At 44.1% G+C, this 23,076-nt stretch overlaps 1 protein-coding gene across 7 annotated transcripts in view; it reads left to right on the top strand.

Moving 5' to 3' along the window:
• The window catches only part of MICU1 (mitochondrial calcium uptake 1), a 264,855-nt gene that overhangs the window by 238,927 nt on the left and 2,852 nt on the right, over window positions 1-23,076 (top strand). For all 7 annotated transcript variants that reach the window (XM_031652265.1, XM_031652264.1, XM_017962952.2 and 4 more), the window contains one exon: window positions 16,682-16,771. In XM_031652265.1, coding sequence (XP_031508125.1) covers window positions 16,682-16,771 — 90 coding nt within the window. The remainder of the gene's footprint in view (window positions 1-16,681; window positions 16,772-23,076) is intronic.

Raw genomic sequence — 23,076 nt, 5'->3', positions numbered from 1 at the left:
CGCCTTGGCCTCCCAAAGTGCTGGGATTACAGGCGTGGCCACTGCACCCAACATTTTCTTAAATATTTTTGATCTGCAGTTGGTTGAATCCATGGCTATGGAACCTACACATATGAAGGACCAACTGGACCCACCTCATAGGGTTGTGAGATTAAATCTACATAAAACACTTACGTTTGTGGCTGTCATGTGGTGAACGATTAGTCAATGTCAGCTGCTTCTGTTATGAAGTTGATAATTTAAACAAAATTTAGTGTGGCTCAAGTATTTATTCAGCCAAAAGCAATAGGTACTGTGCTGGGCACCGGGTTCTACCCTCAAGAAGCTCAGAGTCTAATAGGGGAGAAAGATAAGTGTAGAAGCAGTTCCAGTTGGGTATGATAAGTGCTGATTAGAGTAAGAGGATCTAGGAGCTTAAAAGTGGGGGCCCTAATTCATACCAGTGGTTGGGAAAGAGTGAGGCCAGAGTAGAGACAGCAGTACTTTTTGTCGGACTTCTGCTGTGAGTCTCAGCTGTCTTTATTTTTTCCCAAAAGGTTAGACACCTTCAGAAATTGGAACCTTCTAGGCCATGGCACTGTCTCTTCCTTGGCTATTTTAGAGGTTACAAACCAGTCTTTAGGCATAATTTAGCACAGAATTTCCCAAACAGCACTGTGAAGAACACTGTATACTGCAATATGATGATGGTTCTGTGGATTTAAAAAAAAAAAAAAAGGTATTCCATGGTTGAAATAAGTTTGGAAAATGCCAGAGTTATATAGAATTTCTTCCTGCAGCACTCCTCCTGCCAACTTTTTAATATGTGAATGTGCATTATTAATCTCCAGAAGAGGGATATAGTTCCCAAATTTGATTTACCCCAGACTATCTTTTAATAACTTACAGAGTTAATGTTCCTTGGAATAATTTGAAAGATCCAGGCAGGTGGCCACTGCAGATTTACCATATTAGAATGTAGTCCAGTTCCTCCAGAGTAAAAAGTGTCATATTTCTTTTTTTTCTTTTTTCTTTTTTTTTTTTTCATTTTTGTTTGCCCTTCCTACCATTTGAAAAAAAAAATCAAATTTAATTGAGGCTATTTCTTTAGTTCTGCATGACCCATGTGAGAATAACAACCATCAGAAAATAATGAAGTGTTTTCAATGAGTTCTGACCATTTGAAGAAAGAACCTTTCTCCATGAAATACTGCATGTCTCCACTATCAGGCATCTCTTTGTTTAGCACTTAAGAAGAAATGGTTCTATAGCTCATTCGTACACACACTGGGCATAAAATTAGATCTATGACCTCTCAGCGGCTGGCTGATTGATTTAAGTGGTCTGCTGAAGAAGGTAATGGAAAATTGAACATGACTCCTTTCCCAATGGCTTCCTATGATGAAAATGTTAGAAATTATTTGAGCTGGAGCTCTAGAGTGAGCTTCGGCCTGTATAACTCAGAATATTCCAATTTCTGCCAGGAGAATAAAAGGTTTCTAGGTACAATAAAGCTCCACTGTAAAGCACCTCAGGATAGTACAGATGCAGTAAACCTGTGGGTTCAGTTACGTCCTCAGTGTACTTTGAACTATAAAATCAGAAAATAATCACACAAATACAGTCCCTGGTCTTTACTATTCATGCCCCTGCACAATTCTGCTTAGACTGAAAATCATAATTTATGGCATAGTTGGCCTTGATTCTTTGTAGTTATTCTATATGTGCAGTTTACCTTATTATCTGACGAGTCAAGAGAATAAATAATAAAATCTATGGCATAACTCCCACAGGAGCTTTCTGCAACCCCAAGTATTTTTTCTGAAGTTTTAGTCACATCATCAAGTGGTCTCAGTTTCTTTTGTCTCTGGAGGGACAAGGATGGCAGAGATGACCTCTGAGAACCTTTGTGGCTTTCAAATTCTTTGAGTCTAATAATTGGAATGAGTAAGGGAGCCTCAAGTATTTTGTCATTTAGGCTCTGACTGGATTGTTGGGGAAGTCAGAAATTACTGATGGAGTCAGCAACTTCTAGCACACGACAAATTCTTATATTCTGAACAGCTGTCTTTGACAGCCAAGCTGCTACCCTCTCCTGAACTTTAACAGTCCGGTAGTGCTGTCCTATCGAGGACTGTGAGGCCATCACACATCTGGAGCACTAATAGCAACTCTCATTTCATAGCAGTTTCTCTGTGCCAGGCACAACGCTTAGTGCTTTATGCCTGTTATCGCTTTTAATCTTTAAAACCTGAATTATCCTCATTCATCTTCATTTTATGGATGAGGAAAATATCAAATGAAGCCACTTGATCGTGGTTACCCAGCTAAGAGGTGGAAGAGCCAGGATTCAACCTCAGTTCTCTCTAATTCCACATCTGTGTTCTTTCCACACCATCATGTTGCCTCTCAGGATACTCCACAATTCTGTTAGAGTCTGAAAATCTTTGCTGAAGCACAATCCAGGGGGCACTGTGGCTTTACCATTTCAAACCATGCTTCACAGTAGCATTCGGAAGACAAGACTCTGGGCTATTTTTTCCCAGTTGCTTTTGGCTAAGAGTTGACCATTCTTATGGTGAGAATAAAGTCCTTTTGATAAACTATGATGTTTTGGAGATAGTGCCCTTCTCTTGAATATGAAATGTGACCTTTTTTTCCCCCTACAGTTGTCATAGGAACGCTTTAGTAGACACATTCGTGATCTTTACCTTTGGAACCATATTACTTTTCACTGAGGAAACCAATACACAAAAGCCTAAAGTCACTTAAATAAAGTCATGTAGCGGGAAAGTTGATTTCCCTTTAAGGGATACCACAGACCAGAAAAAGTCATGTATGCTAAGCTGCGCTTTTCTCAACATCAAAATACGGGATATAGATACACCTTCTAATGACCAAGGTGTTCCTCACCACCTCCACTCATTGATATACCAGTGCTCTGTTGCACTTTTAGATACTCTTCTAACATCTAGCATTTATTGAGAGTTAACTATTTGCAAGAAATTGTGCTGAACATACATTTTGGTTTTAAGTTCAAACCTGAGTTTGAGTCCCTGCTATTCACTAGTTTTGTGACCTTGAACAAATTCCTTAAGTTCTCAAAGCCTTGGTTTCCAGATCTGTAGAATGCTGATAGTAGAATACTTGTTTCAGGGTTATCATGAAAATAAAAAGATACTATATTAATATACTAGGTTGACATTAAAATTATACCAAACTGCCTGTTCTGGTTTTCAGCCCATAGGTGCTGGCTTGCTTCTGCCTGTTTATCTTATTAGGGGGCTGGAAACAACCTATACCAACATGGCAACATCATAAAAAGGTTTTTTTTTGTTTGTTTTAAATCACCCTTAAAAAAAAAAGCACCAGCCGGGCACAGTAACTCAAGCCTGTAATCCTAGCACTTTGGGAGGCCGAGACAGGCGGATCACGAAGTCAGGAGATCGAGACCATCCTGGCTAACGCGGTGAAACCCCGTCTCTACTAAAAAATACAAAAAACGGCCGGGCGCGGTGGCTCACGCCTATAATCCCAAATTTTTACTTTGGGGAGGCCAAGGTGGGCTGATCACCTGAGGCCGGGAGTTGAGACTGCAGCCTCACCAACATGGAGGAAACCCCCGCTCTACTTAAAATATAAAATTAGCCGGCTGCGGGTGGTGTACGCTGAATCAGATATCTCATGAGGAGGCAGGAGAATCAAGCTGGGAACCCCAGAGGCGGAGGGGCAGAGGAGCCGAGATCGTGGCATGAATGCAGCCTGGGTGCAACAAGAGTGAAACTCTGTCTCAAAAAAAAAATACAAAAACAAAGGTATGGTGGTGGTGGGCTTCAGTCCCAGCATCTCGGGAGGCTGGAGGAAAGGGGCGAAACCCCGGGAAGGAGAAGCTAGAGGCTTCAGACCTCGGGAATACGCCCCAACCCCAGGGAAAAGGGGAGACACTCTGTCAAAAAAAAAAAAAAAAAAAAAAGCACTAGATAAGGCTTACTCTTTGAGAAAGTGCAATCTACTGCTTTTTTAAGTCACTTTTGACATTTTTATTAGCTTAGAAGTTCTAAGTTGTTTATACTTATTAATGAGGATTGAAGCTTCTAGCTTCTCCTAAGTTTCATCATTCATCCAAAAATTATTGGTATCTCTGCCTTCAGAAGCCTTTATTAAGTGAGTTCTCTGTTCCTAGGAATATCTAACCCCTATTGATATGTCTGGTATCTTCAGCATTGAAGTGAGATTCATTAGACTGTAAAGTCCCAAAGACTTGAACCATGTTTTCTATATCTTTGTGTCCTATTCAGAGCCTAGAACAATTCTTCATATAAACAGATGTTCGTTTATGTTATGTAAATGAATTAATTCTGTACCTTTCCAGGTCCTGCAAAGGATGACGAAATACTCTAGTAAGAGCATAGAGTGAGGGGAAGAGTGTTAGGACTGTAGCACCTTCCCGTGTCATTAATTTCCTTTGACTCCTTGAGCAGGTCACTTCTCTGACCCTCAAGTTGGAGTTCTAAGTATCTCTAAGGGTTCATGCAGATTTGAAATTGTATGATTATAACTAAACCAGCTTTTTACTGAATGAAGTAATGTTTCAAGTGACATGTCATAGCCTAAAATTATATTCAAATCTATGGCCTCACAGAGACTGTTAACCCAACTTGTCTATGTGAAATCTTTGTGAAAGTGAACTGACTTATAATTGTCAGGTACATTTGAAGTAAGTGCAAGACTTGAATTCCCAAAAGAAGTGTGGCAGTTTTAATTTATTTCCTTGTTAGGAAATGTAAAACTTAATTAGACCTTGGCTAGTTTCCCTGTAAGATCTAATTTATGGAGTTTGGTATAGTAGGTAAAACAGAATGATGGTTCTGTAAAATGCACTGTATCAAAAAATGAGTGCAGGGTGGGCACAGTGGCACAACCCTGTAATCCCAGCACTTTGGGAGGCCAAAGCGGGTGGATCAGGAGGTCAGGAGTTTGAGAACAGCCTGGTCAACATGGTGAAACTCTGTCTCTACTAAAAAAAAATACAAAAATTAGCCAGTCATGGTGGCACCCACCTGTAATCCCAGCTACTTGGGAGGCTGAAACAGGAGAATTGCTTGAACCCAGGAGGCAGAGGTTACAGTGAGCCAAGACTGCACCACTGCACTCCAGCCTGGGCAACAGAGCGAGACTCTATCTCAGGGAAGAAAAAAAATGAATGAGTGCAGGCTGGGGGCAGTGGCACAACCCTGTAATCCCAGCACTTTGGGAGGCTGAGGAGTTCCAGACCAGGTTGGGACTCTGTCTCTACAAAAAATACTTTAAAATTAGTCAGGCATCGTGTCACACACCTCTAGTCCCAAATACTCAAGAGGCTGAGGCACGAGGATCACTTGAGTCCCGGAGGTTGAGGCTACAGTGAGCTATGATCATGCCACTGCACTCCAGCCTGGGTGACAGAATGAGAAGCTGTATCAAAAAAAAAAAAAGGTGGCGGGGGATGAGGGATGAGTGCAGCTCTATATAAAGTAGCAGTTGAGGAACTTCAAAAAGACATTGCCTTGTCGGGGCACAGTGGCTCACACCTGTAATCCCAGCACTTTAGGAGGCTGAAGCAGGCAGATCACCTGAAGTCAGGAGTTCAAGACCAGCCTGGCCAACATGGGGAAACCCTGTCTCTGCTAAATATACAAAAATTAGCCTGGTGTGGTGGCAGGCACCTGTAATCCCAGCTACTCAGAAGGCTGAGGTGGGAGAATTGCTTGAACCCGGAGGCAGAGGTTGTAGTGAACCAAGATCACGCGACTGTACTCCAGCCTGGGCGACAGAGCGAGACTCCGTCCCCCACCAAAAAAAAAAAAAAAGACATTCCAAATCATAAATGCCTTCCGCACTGGCCAGTTTATGTGATTCAGAGTGTGAACACAGCATAGCTGGGTTCTCTGCTCAGGATCTTAACAAGGATGAAATCACGGTGTTGTTGGTGGGGGCTTCATTTTCATCCGGAGTTCAGGGTCCTCTTCAAAGTTCTTTCCTGCTGTTGGCAGAATTCAAGTCCTTTCAGTTGTAGGACCAAGGATTCCTTTTCCTTGCTGGCTATTGGCCAGTCATTGCTCTCAGCAGATGACTACAGCTCCTTGCCACCAGTCCCCTCACAGCATGGCAGCTCACTTCTTCAGAACCAGCAACGGAATCTCTCGCCTTAGTCTGCTAAGATGGATTCTTACATAACGTAGTTCTAGGACTGACTAGCCCTTCACCTTTCTCATATACAGTAACCTCATCACAGGATTATCGTAGTCACAGGTTCTGCCCACTTGAGGAGAGGGGATTACACAGGATATGTGGACCAGAAGGTGGGAATACTGGGCAGGGGGCACCTCAGAATTCTGCTCAGCACACCAGCCATCATTATAGAAACCTATACCTTTGGTGTTCTTATTCGAGAGCTTCTGAAGATAGGGACATTTTAACTGATTTAAATTTTAGGGCTGGAAGATAACTTAGAAATCATTTTGTTTAAACCCTTACTTTATTTTTTGGTTTTTTGTTTGGTTGGTTGGTTTTTTTGAGACAGAGTCTTGCTCTGTCACCCAGGCTAGAGTGTGTGGCGTAATCTCAGCTCACTACAACCTCCGCCTCCTGGGTTCTAGCGATTCTTCTGTCTCAGCCTCCCAGGTAGCTGGGATTACAGGCACGTGCTATCACGCCCAGCTAGTTTTTATATTTTTAGTAGAGACAGGGTTTTACCATGTTGGCCAGGCTGGTCTTGAACTCCTGACTTCGGGTGATCTGCCCAGCTCAGCTTCCCAAAGTGTTGGGATTACAGACGTGCCCAGCCTACTTTATTGTTTTTAACATTCATGAAGGGAAATGACTTGCTGAAATCACAGACCAGAAGTTCAGGTTCAGCAACTTCCACACCAGGGTTCTCATTAGTACCCTAGCACCTACTGCTGCTAGAAGGACCTAGAGAATTATATCAAGGACTCAATGCTTTTATGTGATGGCAGAAAGTTGGGCAAATTCACAGCAAGAATGTAGGGGAGAGCATCCCCCAGACAGCAAAGACATGGCAGGAAGGCAGGAGTGTCACAAAGACATGTAAGGAAGAGATTCCAACAGGAAAAAAGCTCCTATTTTATAAATTCTTTTAAAATTTGTGGGAGGCAAGCTCTTGCACTTCATTTCATCATTACATTTGATAAAAACATTTATATGTGAAGAGGAGTGTTGGCCAGGATTCCATTCATTTAAGACAGAGTCATCAATTTTTAAAGTAAAATTATTCATGATGTAGGCAAGGAAGCTCAAATTCTGAAATAAATGTTTGCTTTATGAGGCATTTTCTCTGCAGAGACCTGGTTTATTTTCCCAAATTTAAAGTCACTTAGCAATTCTAAAGATTGATTCTGGCTTATTATCACTTTGAATATATTGTGATTTAGTAAAATTAGGTAAGTGCCCTAAGGAGGAGGAGAGCTGCTTTGGGGATTCATAATTACCATCACAAAGAGAAGAGATGGGGGTAGGATAAACTGTTAAAGCATCCACATAAATAGATAAGGAAAGACAAAATCAGCCAACATTACATCCCACTGAGAAAAAGATCAGAAAAAGAATGGTTACTAGAATTACATCAATATTGGGAAAGTATAGAGAGGAATATTTATTATAAGCATTGCTTCTTTGGGGGTTTACTACCTTAAGAGGTTTACTACCTTGAGAAGCCCTGGGAATGTTTAATAAGACATTGTGGCCGGGCCCATTGGCTCATAGCCTGTAATCCCAGAACTTTGGGAGGCCAAGGTGGGTGGTTCGCTTGAGCCCAGGCGTTCAAGACCAGCCTGGGCAACATGGTGAAACCCCATCTCTACAAAAAATACAAAAATTAGCCAGGCATGGTGGTGCGAGCCTGTAGTCCTAGCTACTTTGGAGGCTTAGGAGGGAGGATCATTTGAGCCCAGGATGTTGAGGCTGCAGTGAGCCGTGCCCTCACTACTGCACTCCAGCCTGAGCAACAGACCAAGACCCTGTCTTAATTAAAACAAAAAAAAATTTAAAATAAAATTTTTTAAAAATGCGAAAACTAGCCAGGTGTGGTATAATCCACACTTGTAGTCCCAGTTACCAGGGAGGCTGAGGCGGGAGGATCAGGAGCCCAGGAGGCAGAAGTTGCAGTGAGCCATGATCTTGCCACAGCACTCTAGCCTGAGCAACAGAACCAAGGCCCTGTCTCAAAAAAACAAACAAAAAAGACACTGGTAAAGGTGACTATTTAGTCTTTAATTTCAACAAACCGAATTTAAATATATCAGTTGCTCTCAGTTTAGCCATCAGAGACTCAGACTCTGTTGTAGCTGACCCCCATAGAGCACCAAGGAAATAATTTTTTAAAGAGAAGGGGAAAAGGTACCTTATTCTCAAGACAGAGATAAGAGTAAATAAGGAACTGGTTAAATAAGTAAATTATGATCCATCCTGTCAGTGGAATACTATGCAGCTGTTGAAGGAAGCTGCTCATGTCCACCTGGAATTATTTCTAAGATATGTTGTTAGAGTAAAGCAAAACAATATTTAGTACACCACCATTTTGTGGGAAAAGGGAAGAAGCGAAGAGTAAATGTTTGATTTTATGTGGACAGAATATTTCTGGGGAAACTGGTGATATTGATTGTCTCTGAACGACTGGGTGACTGGGGTATAAGGCTGGGGGAGAGACTTCACCCCTTTTGTACCATTCAGATTTTGAAGCAGATTAATATATTAGCTAATCAAAAACATCTTTTGTTTGTTTGTTTTTTGAGACAGAGTCTTGATCTGTCGACTCACTGCAGACTTGAACTCCTGGGCTCAGGTAATCCTCCCGCCTCAGTTGCCCAAGTAGCTAGGACTGCGGGAGCACACCACCATGCCCAACTAATGTTTTTTAAAATTTTTCGTAGCGATGAGGTCTTCCTCTATTGCCCAGGCTGGTCTCAAATTCTTGGCCTCCCAAACCACTAGGATTGTAAGCGTGAGCCACCGCACCTGTCCTAAGTAAAAACAACTTTTTAAAATAAAGCTAAGAGAATGAATATTTAAACAGTGTGAAAGGGAAAAGCAAGTTAATATTGGAGAGAGTCTTGCTCTGTTGCCCAGGCTGGAGTGCAGTGGCGCCATCTCAGCTCACTGCAACCTCTGCCTCCTGGGCTCAAGTGAATCTCTTGCCTCAGCCTCCTGAGTAGCTGGAATTACAGGCGTGTGCCACCAGGCCTGGCTAATTTTGTATTTTTAGTAGAGATATGGTTTCGCCATGTTGGCCAGTCTGGTCTCGAACTCCTGCGCTCAACTAATCTGCCTGCCTTGGCCTCCCAAAGTGCTGGGATTACAGGCATGAGCCACCACGCTTGGCCTGTTTTAAAGGCTTTCTTGCAAGGAGACTTCACTAGTCCTCTGTAAGATTTCTTCTAATGTACTTGCCCCCTGCACCTTCTGTTCTAACTCTCTAATGAGGCCTTAGCACTCCTTCCTGCTTTTAATACTGTGTTCAAACAGAAACTCCCACCCCACTTCACCCACTACCATACATGTGCAGTTGGTCTCTTTTCCCCTTTAGAATTCAGATACAGGCCGGGCATGGTGGCTCACGCCTGTAATCCCAGCACTTTGGGAGGTCGAGGTGGGCAGATCACCTGAGGTCAGGAGTTTGAGACCAGCCTGGCCAACATGACGAAACCCTCTCTCTACTGAAAAAAACAAAAAATTAGCCAGGCGTGGTGGCGGGCCCCTGTAATCCCAGCTACTAGGGAGACTGAGGCAGGAGAATCACTTAAACCCGGGAGGCAAGGTTGCAATGAGCTGAGATTGCACCACTGCACTCCAGCCTGGGTGACAGAGCGAGACTCCGTCTCAAAAAAAAAAAAGAATTCAGATCCAAAATGTAACTCCTACCAAATACACACTATTCCATTATATCCCATATGTGTGTATTAATATATCTGATATCTCTTCTACGTATTTCTTCATCTTAATATGTGTGTGTGTGTATGTGTGTATAGGTGGATATATACACAGTCTTCTCCACTAAACTGTGATTGTCCCATGGGTGTGTCAGCTGAAATCATTGACTACCTAATGGTGCTTGCAGAAATGCTAGCCCTTTGTGGACAAGATGTGATGGGGATTTTTAATAAACCTAGACACAATACTAGACAATGGCAATAAATGTTACTGCCAAGTCAGTTTGTACCAAATTAAGCATGTAAGCCCATTGAAGCCATCATTTGGGAGGATGCTCTGAGGCTCAGAAAACAGATCTTCTCTGTGGTGTGTCCTGGAAGTTAGGAGCTAGGACTAGCAGCATCATGACAGTCAGGCAGCCTGAGTACACAGGGGGTCAAAGGGCATAGGGCCTAAGAACACCGTGCAGAACAAGGAATTGTTATAATTTCCGTTACTCGTAGACTGCATTGCTCTTGGCTCCTTAAATTGTTAGTTCTCCTAAATGTTGTCCTTTCCCCTCCCCTCACCCCAGAACTAGGTTAAAATGTGTGTTTGCATTAACAGAAGATCATGGAAGAAGATACAAAAGACAGGACACATGCTATTCAAGGAAATATCCTCCCCTTTGTTCCACCCAAAGCCATCTAGGGATGGACTTAAGAAAACAAGACGGCCGGGTGCAGTGGCTCAAGCCTGTAATCCCAGCACTTTGGGAGGCCGAGACAGGCGGATCACGAGGTCAGGAGATCAAGACCATCCTGGCTAACATGGTGAAACCCTCTCTCTACTAAAAAATACAAAAAACTAGCCAGGCGAGGTGGCGGGCGCCTGTAGTCCCAGCTACTTGGGAGGCTGAGGCAAGAGAATGGCATGAACCTGGGAGGCGGAGCTTGCAGTGAGCCAAGATTGAGCCACTGCACTGCAGCCTGGGCAACAGAGCGAGACTCCGTCTCAAAAAAAAAAAGAAAACAAGACATCTCTGTCAGCATTTCCAGGGCTGAAGCAGAACCATCTCCCCTCACTTAACCTTGGCCATCACCAGCCAGTTTTTTTTTTCTCCACTGCAGTCCGGTAAGGCAGGAATAGTACATGGCCACCACACAGCTTAGAGACTGTCAGCCCAACTTGTCTCACCTCCTTTCCAAATACCTTTGCATTAGGAAGAGGCGGGTAGCTCCTAACTGGGTCATGCTGCCTGAAGCTGTATCTGTGCATCAGAGGCGGCTGTGGAGAAAAACTCCCAGGGCCACGTTTGTTACATGTGCTTTTCATTGGATTGCTGTTGAATACACTTTTTAAGTTGTCCCTAAAATTGTCGGTGTGAGTTCCTAGGGAATACTCAGTGTCTTCCACTGTAGGGGTAGTCAGATCCACGGCCAACCTATAATTAATGCTGGCGCCTCACAACTCCCAGTTACTCAATTATTCATCCCTCACCAAAAGGACTTGAGTATTTCTCAGGTGACTTTTCTTTAATCTAAACCCTTTCTCCTTAGGGTGACAGATTCATGGAGGAATTGATATTGTCCGTATATGGAAGGGATCATGTAGACCCAGTGTGTATAGGGAAAGAGCATCAGCCAAAATTTGAGACCCAGCTCTGTTACCATCTAGCATTGTGACCCTGGGCAAATTATTTCACTTCACATTTCCTCTGAGGTATCTTCCAGTTCTAAGATTCTCTGGTTCCATGTGGACATTTGGGCTCACATCACTCCAGAGCTCTTCTGTTTAACTATTGTGGTGAATAGATTTATGTATGTAGTTTCTGATATTATGTCACACAAACTCAGGGTTTCTTTCTACTGTTGAAATGGCTAGTCATGAATCATGCCAGAGAGTAAATTGGGGACCTGACACAACTCAGATTCTGCCTGGACTTTGCAAAAAGCCAGATGGTGCCAGATTTTTGAGTACCAGTTGAGCCCACCTCTACAAATTCTGTCCCATCCCAATCTAATAGGAATCACCCAATCGCGCTTAAACCCATTGTTCAGGCAGCTGAGCCAGATTTGTACAAAAATACGTGGTATTTAGAAAGCTAGGCCTTCACTGGGGTGCCTTCATGCTCCCTGTAGCCATCTTTCAGATCGGGAACTGGAATCCCAACCATCAATCAGTTAGCGTCATCAAATAGGGAGGCCAGAATTCCAGTACCAATAACTGGTCTGCATAGAAAAGTCAAGACGTGGGAGGAAAACCTGTTCTGCTTGCTGTGGTTTATGGCTTTGGATTCAGAGATATTGGAAGCAAATATGAATGAACCAACTCTCAGGACCAGCTGTCAAGCACTCGGCTTGTAATCTGCTGTCATCCCACTCATCCCAGGTGCTCCTAGTTTGACAGCTCACCAGCTAGTTAAATGTTGGCTTCCTTCACGACTCTGATTCATACCCCAGGGGCCTATAATGAGGATCTTGTACCATGAAAGGGGACCCCAGCTAGGCTGTTTGCTGGCTAACATCCCAGTGGTTTGGGCTACAATAATTTAGCAGCCCTAGTTCTTCTTCCTATGGTAGGAAGGACACCAGAGCCCTCTCCATGTGAGATGGAACATAATCTATAACTTTCTGTGAAGAGATGGCATCTGTAATGAGGCATTCTAGCTGGAGGACTCCAGAAGTCCCTGTTCTACAGCCACTTAATACCAGTTTAATGAGCCTCTCACTAGAAATTGTCAAGAGCTCTCACTGACATCCTTGAGTATTATTTAATTAATGGTTTATTTACAGGAAAGGGCACCATCTTCATTGGGAGAAGATGAGTACTTGAAATATCAAGACAATTGCAGAAGGCTGTGCCCTGAGAGAATGGAAGAACTGGGAAAGAGAAAAGGAAGTTAGAAGCTTAAGGTTGATACGAAATGCAGAAAAAAGAATGGTTAACAGAAAGTGTTCATGTGTATCTAATACAGAACAGGTTCTGATCCCCTTCTCAGGACACATTTCTGTGGTGGCGAAGAGGAGAGCTGTAGGCAATCACAGTTTGATCGCTTTCAGTTCCTTCTGATCTCATTCTGTTTTCACTGAGTAATCTTTTGAGGTTAATCTTCTGAGGTGAATGGAGTTTCCTTAGTAGCTTTCCTACTGAGAAGTATAATGACCAGCTGTCATCATTGTAGTTCTCTTAACAGTTACTATTCTCATTGCAAATTGGCCTGATTTCTGTTCCTTCTGTGGACAGTGTAGTTAGCAGGAATAAGTTCTTCCTGAGCCAAATCAAGTATCTAGATTTGTGAGGCTACATTTCTAAACTCTAGAGCTCTACAGTCTTATAGATTTCCCAACACACATCTCATGAATATCCACCACAGTATCTTATACTTCAGTCTTTTAGTACCAAGGAATGTTAGTTTCTTCTTCACCCTAACTCAGATCCTCGGAGAAAAGATGGTATATTTCCACCCCATCGCCACCCTCAGATTCTAGATGACACCAATAAACTCTTCTTTGTGCTAGTAAGCTGCCTCAGCAGTTGTCTGGTGCATCCCTCCACTTGAACATGAGAAAATTAAATCTAAAGAGATCAAGTGACTCCATCCGGGTCACATAGCACATTGGTGGTGGAGCCAGAACTGGAGCCCAGGTCCCGTTACTCCAAACGTTGTTTTCTAGCGCGTCACCTTGCTCCTCTGCATTGCTCCGGTATTTGCATCTGCTGATGTTGGGGGCACTGTGGTGATGTATTAATTAATTCTTGCATTGCTATAAAGAACTACCTGAGACTGGGTAATTTATAAAGAAAAGAGGCTTAATTGGCTCACAGTTCCACAGGCTGTACAGGAAGCATGGCTGAGGAGGCCTCAGGAAACTTATAATCCTGGTGGAAAGTGAAGAGGAAGGAGGCACGTCTCACATGGCCAGAGCAGGAGGAAGAGAGACAGGTGGGAGGTGCCACACACTTAAACAACGAGATCTCATGAGAACTCGCTCACTATCATGAGAACAGCAAGGGGGAAATCTGCCCCAACGATCCAGTCACCTCCCACCAGGCCCCTCCTCCAACACTGGGGATTACCATTTGTTTTTGTTTTTTTGGGGTTTTTTTTGTTTTGTTTTTGTTTTTGTTTTGTTTTTATGAGACCGAGTCTTGCTCTGTAACGGAGGCTGGAGAGCAGTGGCACAATCTTGGCTCACTGCAACCTCCGCCTCCCAGGTTCAGGCAATTCTCCTGCCTCAGCCTCCTGAGTAGCTCGGACTATAGGGGCGCACCACCATGCACAGCTAATTTTTGTATTTATTTTAGTAGAGGCAGGGTTTCACCATGTTGGCCAGACTGGTCTCAAACTCCTGACCTCAGGTGATCCACCTGCCTTGGCCTCCCAAAGTGCTGGGATTACAGGTGTGAGCCACCACGCCTGGCCTGGGAATTACAATTTGACATAAGATTTGGGTGGGGACACAAATCTAAACCATATCAGGTGAATATGTGGAGGTTATAGAGGCAAAGTGAAAGATCAAATGTGAATAAAAATGACAAGATGGGCTGATAACAGAAACTGAAATCGTAGGAATGCAATAAACAAGGCACTCTGGTTCTAGTTTAAGTTCACTTGGCTTCTGGATGAATCTAATGTGATGATTATAGAGAGCTCTTCATTACCAGCATAAATGGAAATTAATCCTTTTCTTTCCCTCATTTTACCTCACTTAAGAATGTGTCCAGATGCAATAACATGATTTATAGGTGTAGCTAGACCAGGTTTGAGGATAAATGAGAGAGAAGGCGGTGGAAATTGCCTGGTCCTTCCTGTCTTGTCTTTCATGAGAACCCAATTCTAACATAATTGCTAGTGTTTGACAGTAAATGTCAGGGAAAGAGAAAACGGCAAGAGAAAAGTGATTTTTTGCTGAGGTCTAAAAATATATATATTTTTAAAGAAAGATAGGCATCCTGAACTATTGGCCAGGCACGCTGGGTGCAGTGGCTCACGCCTGTAATCCCAGCACTTTGAGAGGCCGAGGTGGGCAGATCACCTGAGGTCAGGAGTTCGAGACCACCCTGGCCAATATGGTGAAACTCCGTCTCTACTAAAAATATAAAAATTAGCCAGGCATGGTGGCGGGCACCAGTAGTCCCAGCTACTCAGGAGGCTGAAGCAGGAGAATCGCTTGAACCTGGAAGGCAGCAGTTACAGTGAGCTGAGATCGCGCCACTGCACTCCAGTCTGGTGGACAGAGTAAGACTCTGTCTCAAAACAAAAAGAAAGATATGCATCCTGAACTACTAAGACAAGGGCCAGTGCATATCCCAATGGACTCAGTTGGAAGAAGTCTGGTGCAAAACCAGTAGGGAAGAGGGACAGAGCTGGGCAAGGAGGGCTCACTGTGCAGGCACTTAGCTGTCAATCAGCCACCGAGGCGTGAAGCCTTAGTGTACTCACACCACAGACAAGCCTCCTTGTTCTCACCCCCATTTATATATTTCTATAAATATATATATAAAATATACAAAAATATATATGGCATAAAATGTGCCATTATAACCATTTTTAAATATACAAGTCAGTGGAATTACATTAATTACATTCACAATGTTGTACAACCATCATCACTATTTTCAAAATGTTTCCATCACCCCAGACAGAAATTCTGTATACATAAAGCACTAACTCCCCACTCCCCTCAGCCCATGATAATCTCTAATCTATTTTCTGTCTATAAATTGAATATCAGGCACTTTTTATTTTTTGAGACAGTGTCTCACTCTGTTGCACAGGCTGGAGTACAGTGGCGCCATCTCAGGTCACTGAAACCTCTGCCTCTTGGGCTCAAGCTATCCTCCCACCTCAGCCTCCCAAGTAGCTGGTGTGCGCTACCATGCTGGGCTAATTTTTTGCATTTTTGGTAGAGACAGGGTTTCGCCATGTTGCTCATGCTCGTCTCGAACTCGTGAGCTCAAGCAATCTGCTCCCCCCAGCCTCCCAAAGTGCTGGGATTATAAGGATGAACCACTGCAACCTCTGCCTCCTATGTTCATGTGATTCTCCTGCCTCGGCCTCCTGAGTAGTTGGGATTACAGGCGCCCACCACCATGCCCAGCTAATTTTTTGTATCTTTGGTACAGACGGGGTTTCACCATGTTGGCCAGACTGGTCTCGAACTCTGATCTCAGGTGATCCACCTGCCTCAGCCTCCCAAAGTGCTGGGATTACAGGTGTGAGCCACTGCGCCTGGCCAGCCTAGGCATTCTTAATTAACTATATATACCTCCTAAAGTGTAGCAGCAGTAGAAAAGAACAGAACCTGAGGTGAAAAGGAGGGAGGTTATGGAGGTTATGAATAAAAACTCAATTATCATTTTTTTTTTTTTTTTTTTTGAAACGGAGTCTCGCTCTCCCAGGCTGGAGAGCAGTGGCATGATCTCGGCTCACTGCAGCCTCCACCTCTCGGGTTCAAGCAATTCTCTGCCTCAGGCTCCCAAGTAGCTGGGACTACAGGCGCCTGCTACCATGCCCGGCTAATTGTTTGTATTTTTAGTAGAGACAGGGTTTCACCATCTTGGCCAGGCTGGTCTTGAGCTCCTGGCCTCAGGCTATCCACCCTCCTCGGCCTCCCAAAGTGCTGGAATTACAGGTGTGAGCCACTGTGGCCGGCCTAGCTTACCATTTTCTGAAATGTGACTTAAATGCAGTTGAAAACTTGTATTATGACTGAGTTGTTTTATCCCCTGAATCAGAGAAAGCAAAATGAAAGTCCCTCTGCTGTGCTAATGCACCTCTTTCTTTTTTCAGTGACCATGCAGCAGGTGGCCAGGACAGTGGCTAAAGTGGAGCTCTCAGACCACGTGTGTGATGTGGTGTTTGCGCTCTTTGACTGTGATGGTGAGTGGGGCCCTCTGGAGTCGGGAGGGGAAACAGCCTAGCTGCCCTTAGAGGTATAATGGAGCCTTGCAGACAGCATCAGTGTACCAGCCCATCCTCTTCAAGCTACCCACCTTTCCCACATCAGCAGCTCAGCCTGCGGCATGATGATACTGAGAAATCGAACCCCTGGCCCTGACTTCTGTTTTCCATTTCTTCTTCTTGTAATTCCAATATGCCTATAGGCCTAAATTAATTTATGACCATAAGCATCTTAAAAATGTCAGACTCAACTTGCTGCTTAGTAGATACGGAGCACTCAAGTATCTGAATGTCTTTAGAAAGAAGACAGCACTGATCTCTCCACCTCCCAGCACACATTCCAGCCAGTCGCATTCCATCTCCATAGCATTCCAGCTCCACACAGTGGTCTGTTGTGTCTGTGGCCACTCTGCTCTGTCGTTTAGCCCATTCAAGAGATCTGGTTCTGGTTTGACCTTGGCATTATTTTTTAGGTATGGTAGCTGATATACTAATAACAACAATAACAAGGGATGCTTACATTTTTTCAATGCTTACTATGAGCCAGAAAGTTAATCTGCTCATTTAATCTTCTGACCTAGGTATTGTTATTGACCACTTTTTACTGATGAGACTCAGAGAGATTAAGTAAATTTCCTAAGATCACCAAGATAATAGTATTTGGGAGACTGAGGCAGGCAGATCACCTGAGGTCAGAAGTTCAAGACCAGCCTGGCCAACATGGTGAAACCCTGTCTCTATTTAAAATACAAAAATTAGCCAGGCACAGTGGTGGAGGCTTGAGGCAAGAGAATCACTTGAACCCAGGAGGCAGCGGGGAGCAGAGACCGTGCCACAGCTCTCCAGCCTGAGCGACAGAGCGAGACTGTATCTCAAAAAAAGTAAATAAATAGTAGATGGCAAAACCAGGATTTAAACTAAAACTGTACTGCCCCCTGTGTTCTGTTTAATGTATTACCACCCTCTCTTACCCCACAGCCAGTATTTGTTGTTTGTCATCCTCCAGAAAGCTGGGCTAATGGAATTCAAGTGCCTCCTCAGAAGCTCCAGCCTATGGAGCTTCCCTTTCGGTCCCAGCATAATGAATCACTTCTGGGCTTTTTTATTCCTTAACTTGGTTCCCTGAGCTTTTTAAGGGTAGTTGCAAGTCGTTTTCACCTTCCTCCTCACATAGTACCTTGGATAGTACTTCTCACATAATAGGTGTTCATTAACTTGAATTATTTGTGTTATTAAGTTGAACTTGAGTTATTTAAATCTCTAGCCTTGGCCTGGCGTGGTGGCTCATACCTGTAATCCCAGCACTTTAGGAGGCTAAGGCAGGAAGATTGTTTGAGCCCGGGAGTTTGAGACCAGCCTGGGCAATATAGTGAGACGTCGTCTCTACAAAAAATTTTAAAAATTAGCCAGGCATGGTGGCACATGTGTGCCTGTAGTCCCAGCTACTCAGGAGGTTGAAGTGAGAAGATTGCTTGAAGCTGGGAGGTCAAGGCCGCAGTGAGCCATGAGCGCACCACTGCACTCCAGCCTGGGTGACAGAGTGAGACCCTGTCTCAAAAAATACAATTAAATAAAAAAAATAAATATCCAGCCTGTACCCACAAAACCAAGGTTGAACTCAAAGGAAGCCCTAGGGCTAGGTTAAGGAGAGGGCCTCACTCTCACGTAGGGGTGGGTTTATTCTCTAGAGCTGCCCTGCCCACAGTATGATACCCCCAAGGCACATGTGGCTATTAGCTACATTTAAATTTTTTTTTTTTAATACCTTAAGTTTTAGGGTACATGTGCACAACATGCAGGTTTGTTACATATGTATACATGTGCCATGTTGGTGTGCTGCACCCATTAACTCGTCATTTACATTAGGTATATCTCTCAATGCCATCCCTCCCCCCTCCCCGCTCCCCACAATAGGACCCGGTGTGTGATGTTCCCCTTCCTGTGTCCAAGTGATCTTATTGTTCAATTCCCACCTATGAGTGAGAACATGCGGTATTTGGTTTTCTGTTCTTGAAATAGTTGGCTGAGAATGATGGTTTCCAGCTGCATCCATGTCCCTACAAAGGCTACGTTTAAATTTAAACTAGCTAGTGGCTACTGTACTGAAATATAAAACATTTCCCACATCGCAGGGAGTTCTAATGCACAGCACTGCTGTAGACATATATTCACTTTCTCCAGATTTTTGTTTTCACTCCAGTCACTTCTAGGTGGTTTAAAATTTTTCCAAATAAAATATATTTTTATTATTTTTATAATTTTTGAAGCCAATATCCAAGAGCTGGTCTGTGAAGTAAATATGGGAATAAATGCGACTAACTTCTCAAGTCCCCCCTTTTCCCTAGAAGTCCTGGGAAATGTTTGATTTTCTAGCTTTTTAGAAAGAGGCTCTGTCAATATCTACTTAAATCACCTTTGGAAAATTATTTAACATCCCTGAGTTTTATTAATCTAGAAAGAAAAAAGTATACTTAATTTAAAAGCCATTGTTACTTTTACCACTGCAAGATCTTAGGTCAAAATGCCAAAGGAAAGCCTGTAGAATGGCTCACAACTGTCATCCCAGCAACCTGGGAGGCTGAGATGGGAGGATCGCTTGAGGCCGGGAGTTCAAGACCAGCTTAGGCAACATAGCGAGATCCCATCTCTACAAAAAATAAGTTTAGCCAGGGTGTGGGAGTGTGTGCCTGTAGTTGTAGCTACTGGAAAGCTGAGGTGGGAGCATCACTTGAGCCCGGGAGTTTGCGACTGTAGTGAGGTATGATCCTAGCACTGCACTCCAGCTTGGGCAACAGAGCAAGACCTCATCTCAAAAAAATAAAATAAATAAACAAAATAAAGTGCCAGGGGATGGAGAATTCGATTTTCAAATAGACTTCTTCATCACAGATTTTAGAATTGAACTCACAAATCACGCATGCATGCCAGTAACATACAGTTATAGACCTGGTTCATAGTAACAAAATCCACTCATAGTGGTCATGTGGTCATCTCTGTCCTTATGGAAGCAGAAGGCAAACCCATAGTAGTTTGAGTAAAGTGACTTCATATTTTTTCATTTTCAAGCTTCTTCTTCTTTTTTTTTTTTTTTTTTTTTTTCTGAGGCTCACTCTTGTTGCCCAGGCTGAAGTGCAACAGCAACAGCACAGTCTTGGTTCACTGCAACCTCTGCCTCCTGGGGTCAAGTTCTTGTTGCACAGGTTGGAGTGCAGTGGCACGATCTCGACTCACTGCAACCTCCGCCTCCCAGTTTCAAGCGATTCTCCTGCCTCAGCCTCTCGAGTAGCTGGGATTACAGGCACCCACCACCACACCCAGCTAACTTTTTTTGTATTTTTAGTAGAGACAGGGTTTCACCCTGTTGGCCAGGCTGGTCTTGAATTCCTGACCTCAGGTGATCCACCTGCCTCAGCCTCCAAAAGTGCTGGGATTACAGGCGTGAGCCACCACACCCAGCCTCAAGCTTCTTTTTATACAAACTATAAGAATCCTGTTGAGAACTTTCTGTTCTCTTAATTACATTTTTTTTATTTGTTTTTGTTTTTTTTTAGAGAGAGGTCTCACTGTGTTTTCTAGGCTGGCCTCAAACTCCTGACTCAAGTAGTCCTCCCTTCTTGGCCTCCCAAAATGGTGGGATTACAGGCATGAGCCACTGCACCTGCTCTGTCACCAGGCAGGAATGTGGTGATGAGATCATAGCTCACTGTAACCTCAAACTCCTGAGTTCAAGTGATCCCCTCACCTCAGCCTCTCGAGTAGCTTTGGAGGCACATGCCACCACACCCAGCTAGTTTTTTTTTTTTTAATTTTTTGTAGAGAAGGGGTCTTGCTATGTTGCCCAAGCTCGTCTCAAACTTCTGGCCTAAAGCTGTCCTCTTGCTTTGGTCTCCTGAGTTGCTGAGATTACAAGCATGAGCCACCACACCTGGCGTACATTTCTTTTTTGTTTTTTTTTTTCGAGACAGCATCTTGCTCTGTTGCCAGGCTGGAGTGCGGGGGCACAATGTTGGCTCACCACAACCCCCTCCTTTCCGACTCAAGCAATTCTCCCACTTCAGCCTCCCAAGTAGCTGGGATTACAGGCAGGCACCACCATGCTCAGCTTATTTTTTAACTTTTTGTAGAGACAAGGTCTCACTATATTGCTCATGCTGGTCTTGAACTCCTGAGCTCAAATGATCCACCTCAACCTCCCAAAGTGCTGAGATTACAGCTGTGAGCCACCATGCCTCAGCCTACATTCCTTTTCTTTTTTTTTTTTTTTTCTTTTTGAGATGGAGTTTCACTCTTGTTGCCCAGGCTGGAGTGCAGTGGCACAGTCATGGTTCACTGCAACCTCTGCCTCCTGGGGTCAAGCAATTCTCCTGCTTCAGCCTCCCAAGTAGCTGGGATTACAGGTGCCCACCACCACGCCCGGCTAATTTTTCGTATTTTTAGTAGAGACAGGGTTTCACCACGTTGGCCAGGCTGGTCTTGAACTTCTGACCTCAGGTTCTCCACCCGCCTCAGCCTCCCAAAGTGCTGGGATTACAGGCGTGAGGCACTGTGCTTGGCCTCAGCCTACATTCTTGATAAGCCAAATTATTCATTATTTTTCAGCCAAGCAAGGCCCTTTTTTTTTTTTGACAAAGAGTCTCACCCAGGCTGGAGTGCAGTGGCGCGATCTCAGTTCCCTGCAAGCTCTGCCTCCCGGGTTCCCGCCATTCTCCTGCCTCAGCCTCCTGAGTACCCGGGACTACAGGCACCCGCCACCACACCCAGCTAATTTTTTTGTATTTTTAGTAGAGACAGGGTTTCACCATGTTAGCCAGGATGGTCTTGATCTCCTGACCTCGTGATCCGCCCATCTCGGCCTCCCAAAGTGCTGGGATTATAGGCGTGAGCCACCGCACCCAGCTCAAGCAAGGCTATTTTTTAACTTTTTATTATATTGCAATATAATACACATATGGAAAAGTACAATTTTTTTTTTTTTTTTTTTTGAGACAGAGTCTCACTCTGTCACCCAGGCTGGAGTGCAGTGATGCCATCTCTGCTCACTGCAACCTCCACCTCCCAAATTCAAATGATTCTCATGCCTCAACCTCCCAAGTAGCTGGGATTATAGGTGCCCACCACCATGCCCAGCTAATTTTTTGTATTTTTAGTAGAGACGAGGTTTTACCATGCTGACCAGGCTGGTCTCGAACTCCTGGTCTTAAGCCATCTGCCCGCCTCGGCCTCCCAAAGTGCTGTGATTACAAGCGTGACCCACTGTGCCCAGCCTAAAGTACAAATATCTTAAGCGTCCAGCTTGGTGAATTTTTTAAAAAGCTGAACACACTTGTATAACCAGCATTATTTAGAAACATCACATTACCAGGACTACAGAGCCCCACTTGGTACCTCCAGTCACTTCCTTCCCCAAGAGTCACCACTTTTCTGACTTCTAGTAACACAGTTTTACCTTTGTACTTTATGTAAATAAGCCAAAGGTTTTTTTGTTTTGGTTTTGGGTTTTGTTTTGTTGGGTTTGGTTTTGGGTTTTGTCTTGCTGTGGGGGTTTCCTGTCTCTGAGGATGCCCATACTCTCTTCAGCCAGAAAACATGAGCCAGTTTAGGTTTTGGGTACTCTACAGAAGTAAACCATTTATTCCTTCCTTCCACACTCCTCCCAGACCAATCATGAGTAGAGGTAGGTTTGTGGGTTTCCTGCTGTCTTACCACCACCAGTAATGGGTGTCATTCTTTTAATCAACAGGCTCCTGGGTGTCTTGCAAGGGGTGACTGTACGTCTGCTATCACAGTGGTTACTGTTCTGCGTGGCTTGGGTGATTTCTAGTTAAAACAGATGCTCTCGGCCAGGCTCTGTGGCTCACGCCTATAATCCCAGCACTTTGGGAGGCCGAGGCGGGCGGATCACGAGGTCAGGAGATCGATAGCATCCTGGCTAACACGATGAAACCTGTCTCTACTAAAAATACAAAAAAATTAGCCAGTCATGATGGCAGACACCTGTGGTCTCAGCTACTCAGGAGGCTGAGGCGGGAGAATGGCATGAACCTGGGAGGCGGAGCTTGCAGTGTGCCGAGATCGCGCCACTGCACTCCAGCCTGGGTGACAGAGCGAGACTCCATCTCAAAAAAATAAATAAACAAACACATACTCTCCGGCGGGCGCGGTGGCTCACACCTGTAATCCCAGCACTTTGGAAGGCCGAGGCAGGTGGATCATAAGGTCAGGAGTTTGAGACCAGCCAGGCCAACATAGTGAAACCCCATCTTTACTAAAAATGCAAAAACATT

The sequence above is a fragment of the Papio anubis genome, chromosome 11 (assembly GCF_008728515.1).
Source record: "Papio anubis isolate 15944 chromosome 11, Panubis1.0, whole genome shotgun sequence".
In the NCBI taxonomy this organism is placed as follows: Eukaryota; Metazoa; Chordata; class Mammalia; order Primates; family Cercopithecidae; genus Papio; species Papio anubis.
This window is presented reverse-complemented; position numbering and strand designations above follow the sequence as displayed.